At 41.9% G+C, this 9765-nt stretch overlaps 1 protein-coding gene across 1 annotated transcript; it reads left to right on the top strand.

Annotated features, from left to right (window-relative positions):
* The first annotated feature begins 388 nt into the window (after nt 1–388).
* LOC308320015 (fidgetin-like protein 2) lies at nt 389–6756 on the top strand. Its single transcript, XM_080770305.1, has 3 exons — nt 389–492; nt 1250–1612; nt 5452–6756. The coding sequence occupies exons 1-3, from the start codon at nt 423–425 to the stop codon at nt 5550–5552; spliced, it is 534 nt and encodes a 177-aa protein (XP_080626431.1). The 5' UTR covers nt 389–422; the 3' UTR covers nt 5553–6756.
* Nucleotides 6757–9765: the final 3009 nt, after the last annotated feature.

Genomic DNA, 9765 nt, shown 5'->3' with positions numbered 1-9765 from the left:
TCTAGATGGGCCAGGCTCCGATGTAGAACCGTAGCTATTAGCTTAAACGAAACATACAGGTTTTTTTTACCCCAGGGGTTAACTGGGCAGGGAGGAACTCATTATATGGTCAGCACACTCTATAGTACTTAGGGGGGATTATCACAAAAAAGGGAAAAAAAGTGATATTTGAATAAAGTGAAATCAAAGAATATAGCTTTAAATAATGGGATGAATAATAAATAATGGGATGAATAATAATATTTACAAACAACTTATGAACAACTTCAAATAAGTCCAGAGTCACTTATAATACTAAGACATGGTAACACTGCTCGCATGGCTACTGTGAATATGCTGATGTCAAGGTTGGGTTTGACATGTTTTTGTTTCTGTCCTGCTATGCCAACAGGACGTGAGGGCACTTCACATCGACTGTCAATATGGATATCCAGACCCTGGCAGTCTCCTGCCAGACTGACAGTTCAGCAATGAATGACAACCAAATAAGAGGTAAAAGAAAAAAAAGAAACAACACAGCTTTCTTGGTGGGTATCTATTTTTTTGCAGGTGGCATGTCTGTGTGCATGCATGTAGGGCTGGGTTTCGTTAAACATGTTTTATCTATACAGACTTTAATGATTTGGATACTGGTTCCTGATTATTATTATTATTGTTATTATTAGGGCCCGAGCACTGTACAGTAGTGTGAGGCCCTATTGAAATCTCAATGATTGTTGTTTTATCCACAATAAAACGCTATTGAGGCAAATGGCTCAATAGCGCCCCCTACAAAGGTTTCTGCTTTAAGCCCCACAATACGGTTTTCACGTATGTATGTATGAAAATTGGTACACACCTGCATCATGTCCCGACTTTAAAAAAGTCTCTTGGTGCCATGACATAAACCGAAGAGGAAGTCAGCCATTTTTATTTTTTTGTGGCGTTTTGGCGCAATTGATGTCATTTTCACAGGGAACACTTAAAATAACTGCTAGCAGGATGGTCAGTTCCAAATCAAACTCGCTCAGCGTACACAAAATACCTTAACGATGAAAGTAAAAAATCCTGATTTTTCCTTAGATGGCGTGACCGAGGCGAAGCGTCAATGGTCGGGGTTTAATTCTACTCTCCTGTGGTCTGTCAGATCAGTTGAAGATGCACTGCTCTGGGTTACGGTGTAATTCTCCTCTCTTGTGGTCTGTCAGATCTGTTGAAGATGCACTGCTCTGAGTTTAGGGTGTAATTCTCCTCTCTTGTGGTCTGTCAGATCCTTTGGAAATGCACCGGTCTGGGGAGCACGCCGCGCCCCTGTCCCCGCGGGCCGAGCCCGAGCAGAACCTGGACGTGCCGTCCACCCCTGGAGGCCACCACAAGCGCCACGTCACCGACACATACGGCGCCGGTGGAGACGCCCCCGCCAGCGGCTACCCATGGGCCAGCGACGACATATCGGCGCCCGGCACCTCTGACCTGCTCAAGGGCTACTACGGTGAGAAGTGCTCGGGACCAGAGCGGCCTTACGACTCGCGGTCCGCCGAGCCGGGTCCTTACCTGAAGACGGAACCGGAGCCGTGGGGGGTGGCGGTGGGCCCGCCTGCGTTTAAGAACGGCACCTCCTACCTGCCCGCAGGTAAGCTCCGCCACATGGCGGCACATTCGATTTACAATTTACAATTTAGGCATTTAGCAGACGCTCTTAATCCAGAGCGATTTACATTAAGCAAGAACAAAAAAGCATGGGAATACATCACATAAAAACATTTATCATGAAACATGCGTAAGCTAAGAAAGTAAGTGGATTATCTATATAATGAAACTATACATATATACTACTATGCTATACATATGTACTATGACGTGCTATGACTACATACAATGCAATTATAGTGCGGTCTACATAACATGCTATAAGTCTGTATCAAATGCTATCTAAGTCTACAGAAATGCTATCTAAGGGGGTGGGGTAAGTGCTACGGGCCATGATGGAGTCTGAAAAGGTGGGTTTTCAGACTACGGCGGAAGATTGGGAGTGATGCTGCAGTTCTGACTGCAATGGGAAATGCATTCCACATTTTTGGAGCCAGAAGGTAGAAGAGTTTGGGACGTGTGGAGCGTTGTCCCGGCGTTTTTAGTGAGGGTACTTCCAGCTTCCCGTTCATACACACCTGCATGATGTTGGCCTCGTAGCATAATTGTCTAAGGTCGTTTTTTTGGTCAAATTTAACATTTGTGTCCAACTCTACTCTCGTAATACTGCTGCTTCGTTGTGTCTTATTGCCTATATGTCCTCAGCCAGTTACATGATTCTATGTCCTGAGACTATGTCCAGAATGCTTGTTACTGTCCTCAGCCTATCAGAATGCTTGGTACTTTCTAAAATTACTTGCACAGAAAGTGCTTTTAACCCATTCAGGGCGGGAACCCCTTTTGGTGTTTTAAGGATTATGTTATACTTTATCTATTAAAAAATAGAAGCTCTACAAGCCATAGCGCACCACTGAGTGCTGCGCTACAAGCTTGTAGATCATCTATTTTTGAATTTTTTTGAATATATATTATTTCAGAGCGAATGTTTTTAACTCGAGTATTTGCTTCTGTGGGGTCACTGGCACATATGGCGCATATTTTCAGATGTGGGTCCGCACTCCACAGCCAAATACAGATAATCCTGGGGGTTCTTGACATGAAAAAGGTTGAGCACCACTGACATAGAAACGTAGGTTTTCAGAAAACCTTTATAATGATAATAATAATAATAACCTTTCAAGAACAGGTCACAAAGTGCTTAACAACAAAAGAGAACACAATAAAGAACACAATGATAATAAAACATTGGATAACAGAAGGAAAACAATAACATAGGAAAAAACACAACATTCAAAACTATCAAGGATTAAAAGCAGCTTTATAAAAATGGGTCTTCATGAGTGACTTAAAACGGGGAACCGAGCCTGCAATTCTAATTTCTAGGGGCAGGGCATTCCAGAGTAAGGGTGCACGGACTGCAAAGGCCTGGTCGCCTATAATTTGTTTTAGACAAGTTTTAATGGTAAGTAGAGCCTTGCCTGAGGGTTTCAGCTCGCGGGCAGGCTCATAGGGAACGAGTAGGTCAGAGATGTAGGATGGAGCAAGGCCGGTCGAGGCCTTTAATGTGAATAGTAGAATCTTAAAATCTATATGAGATTGGTAACCAGTGGATGGAGGCCAGGATAGGGGTAATATGGTCAAACTTTCTTGCCTCTGTTAGGAGTCAGGCTGCTTCGTTCTGGACCAATTGTAGCCGGTGAATGGATTTTTTTTGACAGACATAAGTATAAAGGGAGTTGCAGTAGTCGAGGCGTGAGTAGATGAAAGCGTGGATAACTTTAGTTAAGTCGGGGCGTGAGAGGAAGGGTTTGATTTTTGAAATGTTGCGAAGGTGGTAGAATGAGGACTGGACAACCTTTTTTACGGTTGGAATCTAGGGTGACACCTAGGTTTCTAGCTGCGGGTGTGATGTGCTGGTGTAGGGAACCAAGGTTGCTTTCTAAGCGTGCTCTATCCGAAGGTGGGCCAAATATAAGGACTTCGGTTTGGATAAAGTTATTGCCCATCCAAACTTGAATGTCGGAAAGGCAGGAGTGCAGTTTGACTAGGCTAGGGTTCATAAGGCATTTTTTTAAGAACCTGCCTCAGTCCTAGGGGGGTTAAGACTTAAAGGGGAATTTCAACATTTTACTATGTCATTAATATACCTTAGAGCTGTTGTGTGGACATAATAAATGTCCAACGGGTGGAAACGTTGTCATCCTTATACTTTAATATAATATCCATTGGGAACTACAAAACCGTGTGCGGACTACATCTCCTTTTCCTGTGTGTGCTGCATTTGACATGACATAAAAGGTTGTCCACCAGAAATATCTATGAAACTTCAAACGATCACAACCTATACGGACACACCGTGACGCCGGCCAATTTCTTGCTGGAAATCCAATATGGCCACCACAATATTAGCCCCCATTAGATATAATGAAGGGTGAATAGGGGCAACATTTTAAACTGAAGGATATTTTCACGAAACTTCACAGGTTGATCAATGACATGAATATGAATTGTTTTGTATTGCAAGTTTCCATGAAATCCAATATGGCCACCACAATATGGCCGCACAATATTAGCACCCAGAAAAAAGGTTTTGAGCTAGAAATGCAAACTTGGTGTTTATTTCATTATAGTGCATATTTACAAGATGGTGGCTATCCGAAATAGTGCTTTACCATGTTTTCTACCATGATTGTCGACTGTTTTGGCAAACACAAGCCATATTAATCCATTGGCTAAGATGTATGGCACAGAAGGGACATACATTCTTGAGCTTGCATATTGTCAATATGGCTGCAAATGTGATTACATTTCCCGTCAGATCCTATGTAGAGTTGTAGGAATGATTTCAGATCAAATCAACTTTCTAACAACTTCAGCTTTACGGGTTCTACTGAATGTGTCAAACTGGCATATTGAGCCTATGACACACAGCGTGGCTTCCCACCCAGTAGGCTACCTTCACATTCAGTAGATCCTGGGATCTTTTGTGGCCAGATGTAATTTCTTGGGGTCTAGAAGGACTATGATAAATAATTAAAAACAAACGTACATATTTAGCCCCATGCTCGAATGCCCCCGCCCCCCATGTCAAAAACAGCTAAAATCCCTAAAACGAAAGAAAGCAGCAAATGAAAAAAATAAATAACACCCATCTTTTACTCTCTAATAACCTACAACATGAACCTTGGTTGGGGTGGTCGCCAAATTATTTTGAGGGGTCCCCCCCACCAAAAAAACCCAACTTTTTTTCCAACTGGAAAATGGAAATTAAGAGTTTACATAGTACACACATACACCTTCCCTAATGATTATATCTGTTTTCAGTATTTATTTGTCTCTATTATTAAGGTTATATTGTAGCAGTCAATTAATATTGGGGGTCGGGAGGGGCGGGGGTCCTGAGTCATTGCCAAAGCATTTCTGGGGGTCGCCGGCCAAAAACGTTGAGAACCCCTGATCTACGCCAATGGCAGGGAATGTGTTGGTGAATGGACAGAACCTCGATGTTGGGGGCTCATTAAAAATCGTCAGCGACCACGCTGTTAAAATATTTAAGATTCTGATGACTTTTAAAGTTACGATCGCCACATTAGTGGTTCATTTGGGGTGAATTTGGGGGTTTTCAAAATGTTAAGACCCCACTGCTACAGGCAACGGTGAGGGACATTAGACTGAATCACGGGTGGCAGTCACCCATTTTGGACTGAGGCCAATTCTAAAAAAACATTCATAAAAATTAAGAAAGGAATACTGTACATAGTGTACAGAACCCCAAAAGGAGGTCCCGTCCAGAAGGGTTAAAACACCAAAAGGTGTTCCCGCCCAGAATGGGATAATAGACATTCCATTATTTTTGTCTCATGTGTTCTCTTTTCCCCCTAGACTTCCTGCACCTCCCTGTGTGTAAAGAGGAGTTTTCCCTTGAAGAGGAGATTAACTCCAGTCTCGTCCAGGAGGAACCACAACCTCCACAGATTAAATAAGAACAAGAGGAGCTACTACTAACACCAGAAGAGGCTTGTGGGTCAACGTTAGCAGTGGGGAGTCAAGGTGATGAAAACACAGAGACAGAGCCTCTAGCCAGTACCTCAGCTGAACACTTGAAAACACAAGCTTACATACAGCAGTGGGTACCATCACAACCAAATAATATCAACCAGCTCCTCTCTTCAAACTGTTCTGGAACTGACACAGATGACGACGAAGAAGAAGAAGAAGAAGAAGGTGGTGATGGCAACACAGAGGCAGAGCCTCTAGCCATTAGCTCAAAGGAACACATGAAAACACAAGCTTACATACAGCACTGGATACCATCACAACCAATGGATATTGACCTGCTCCTCTCTTCACATTCTTCTGAATCTGAGGATTCTTGTACAGTTTGTGGCAAAAGTTGCATTAAAGGTTATCTAAATGCTCACATGATGACTCATACAGGTGAAAATTCCTTTACATGTACAGTATGTGGTAAAGGCTGTATAAACTCAATTCAACTAAAAAGCCACATGATCACTCATAGAGTTGAAAAGCCTTTTACATGTACAGTTTGTGGCAAAAGCTGTGTTGGAAATGCTCTTCTAGAAAGGCACATGAGGAGTCATACAGGGCAGAAACCCTATGTATGTACAGTTTGTGGCAAAGGCTGTAGTCAGAAAATTCATCTAAAATCACACATGATGACTCATACAGGCGAAAAGCCCTTTACATGTACAGTATGTGGCAAAGGCTGTATTCAAAAGAGTGAACTAAAAAGACACATGATGACTCATACAGGGGGAAAACCCTTTACTTGTACAGTTTGTGGCAAAGGCTGTAGTCAAAAAAGTCATCTAAAAGCACACATGAGGACTCATACAGATGAAAAACCTCCACAGATTAATGATGAGCTACTTCAAAGACCAGAAGAGGCTGGTGGGTCAATGTTGACATTACTAGCAGTGAAAAGTGAAGATGAAAACCTAGAGACAGAGCCTCTAGCCAGTACCTCAGCTGAAAACATGGAAACACAAGAGGAGGAACCAGAAACTCCACAGAGTAAAGAACAAGAGTTGCTACTTCAAAGACCAGGGGAGACTAATGGGTCAACGTTGACATTACTAGAAGTGAAAAGTGAAGAAGATAAAAACACATGGATGGAGCCTCTAGCCAGTACGTCAGCTGAACACATGAGGGGACATACAGGGAGGAAACCCTATGTTTGTACAGTTTGTGGCAAAAGCTGTAGTCAAAGAAATCATCTAAAATCACACATGATGACTCACACAGGGGAAAAGCCCTTTACGTGTACAATATGTGGCAAAGGTTGCAGTCAAAAGGGTAAACTAAAAAGACACATGATGACGCATACAGGTGAAAAGCTTTTTACGTGTACAGTTTGTGATAAGGGCTGTAATCAACAGAGTGACCTACAAATACATATGAGGACTCATACAGGTGAAAACCCCTTTACGTGTACATTTTGTGGCAAAGGGTGTAGTCGAAAGGATAAACTGCAAACACACATGATGGTTCATACAGGTGAAAAGCCCTTTACGTGTACAATATGTGGCAAAGGATTCAGTCAAAAGGGTAAACTAAAAAGACACATGATGACGCATACAGGTGAAAAGCCTTTTACGTGTACAATTTGTGGTAAGGGCTGTAATCAACAGAGTGACCTACAAATACATATGAGGACTCACACAGGTGAAAAACCCTTTACATGTACAGTTTGTGGCGAAGCGTGTAGTCGAAAGGATCAACTTAAAACTCACATGAGGACACATACCAGCGAAAAGCCCTTTACCTGTACAGTATGTGGTACAGGCTGTAATCAACAGAGTGATCTAAAGAAACATATGAGGACTCATACAGGTGAAAAGGCCTTTACATGTACATTTTGTGGCAAAGGGTGTAGTCGAAAGGATCAACTGAAAACACACATGAGGACTCATACTGGCGAAAAGCCAGATAAGCTCTCAACTTGTGAAATATGTGGCAAAAGTTATAGTCAAAAGTGTCATCTAAAAACACACATGATGACTCATACAGGAGAAAGACCCTTTAAATGTACATTTTGTGGCAAAGGGTGTACTCGAAAGGATGAACTGAAAACACACATGAGGACTCATACAGGGGAAAAACCCTTTACTTGCACAGTTTGTGGTAAGGGCTGTATTCAACTGGGGGATCTGCAAATACATATGAGGACTCATACAGGTGAAAAACCCTTTACATGTACAGTATGTGGAAAAGGGTGTAGTCGAAAGGATCAATTGAAATATCACATGAGGACTCATACAGGGGAGAAACCATATTCTTGTACAGTTTGTGACAAAGGCTATAGTCAAAAAAATCAGCTAACCGTTCATATGAGAACGCATACAGGTGAAAAACCCTGCATTTGTACAATATGTGGCAAAGGATTTCGTCTGCATGGTGCACTAAAAACACACATAATGACTCAAACAGGGGAAAAACCCCATATGTGTGCTCTCTGTGGACTACGATGTGCTCACACAACTCAATTAAAGGCACACATGAGGACTCATACGGGTGAAAAGCCCTTTATTTGTACAATATGTGGCAAAGGGCTTGGTCGAAAGCTTGAGCTAATAGCACACATGAGCACTCATACAGGGGAAAAGCCTTTTACCTGTACAGTTTGTGGCAAAGGCTGTAATCGAAAGTCTTATCTAACAAAACACATGGAGACTCACACAGGGGAAGAAACCCTTTAGTTGAAGTTTGTGGGGAAAAAATGCGTGGGTCACAATGGTTATCTGAAGTTATGAGGATTCATACAGAGGAAGGCTGTGAATAGTAGCAAATACTTTTCACAGAAGCGGTCTGAGGCGAAATAATCTGACAATATCCACATGACCAAATCAAGTGAACACAATTAGTGTCGGTTGATTCTTATTACACTGGTGTTAGATTTGAAGCCTTTGCATGACCAAAACTTACTTTTCACCTGTTAGTGGCAGAAAATAGAAGCTCTGCAAGTTCGCAATGCTAGAATCTTATGAGGTCTTTCAACAGGATCTTTGATCATGAGAGCATGAGATGTTGAGGAGGAGAAGTGTGCTGGAAATGGAAGTTGTACAAGACAGTGGTGAGACCAGCTATGTTGTATACAGACTAAAATGTTGAGGTTCTCCCTGGGAGTAACGAGGATGGACAGGATCAGGAACAATTACATCAGAGGGACAGTGCATGTCGGATGTTTAGGAGATAAAGCCAGAGAGGCCAGTCTGACATGGTTTGGACATATACAGAGGAGGGGTTGTGAATATATTGGTAGAAGGATGTTAAGGTTGGAATTGCTAGGCATGGAGGATGCAAAGGACGGGGTGAGATGGAGGCACATGAGTCGCTGTGGTGACCACTGAAGGGAAAAGCCGAAAGGAAAATGACAATCGATGAAAAGTAAAAGATTTAAATTGTAATTATACAAAAGCCATCTGCTTTTTTTTTAAAAGTTACGTTTCAAAATGATCCGATCAGATTTTCAAATCCTATAGTTTGGGATCCAGGATCAGACAATCCAGTCCGATTTTGGCCGAGGACTTCAAAGAGATCAGCATTAGGACCACCTTGATCCAGATTCTAATCCTACGTATTGCCATTGGATATGAATGGCAAAGTACGGAAGCCAAAGCACTTTCTAATATTTTCCATTGGTTTTTAACCAACACACATATGTAAAGGCGCCTGATGGAGGGGAAAGGAACTGGTTGGAATAACATGTTCTTTCCACGCACTATGTCCAACCAGGGAAATTCCCCCTGTCAGGTGAAAAGAAGCAGGTTGGACTCCTCATGCATTGGAGCATGAGGTCAGTGAAAAAATAAATATATAAATAAATTGAATACAAAATAGTGGAAAAAAAACAAATGGCAACGAATATAAGACCCTGCATATGGAGGTAAAAGGACATGTCTCTAAACTTGTTTTGATTTATAATTGTCCCACTGCTTTGTCCCACTACCTTGTTTTGTTCTCTCTTTTTTACCTAAGGGGTTCTATGTATGTGTGTTTTATGCAGTCTTTTAATCTGTTAAATAAAGTTGTAAATAAGTATAGCAAGTTAGTCTAACTTTTGTATTATTATTATTGTATAATTGTATTATTTTGTTGATGTTTTGCTCATGACCTCTTTATTTGGTTGAATACACCAGTGGTTCCCAAAGTGGGGTCCTTGAGGGAGTTCTAGGG

Source organism: Protomyctophum bolini (assembly GCF_963924005.1).
Source record: "Protomyctophum bolini genome assembly, chromosome: 8".
NCBI classification, from domain to species: Eukaryota; Metazoa; Chordata; class Actinopteri; order Myctophiformes; family Myctophidae; genus Protomyctophum; species Protomyctophum bolini.
Note: the sequence above shows the minus strand (reverse complement) of the source record. Positions and strands in the feature narration are given on the sequence as shown.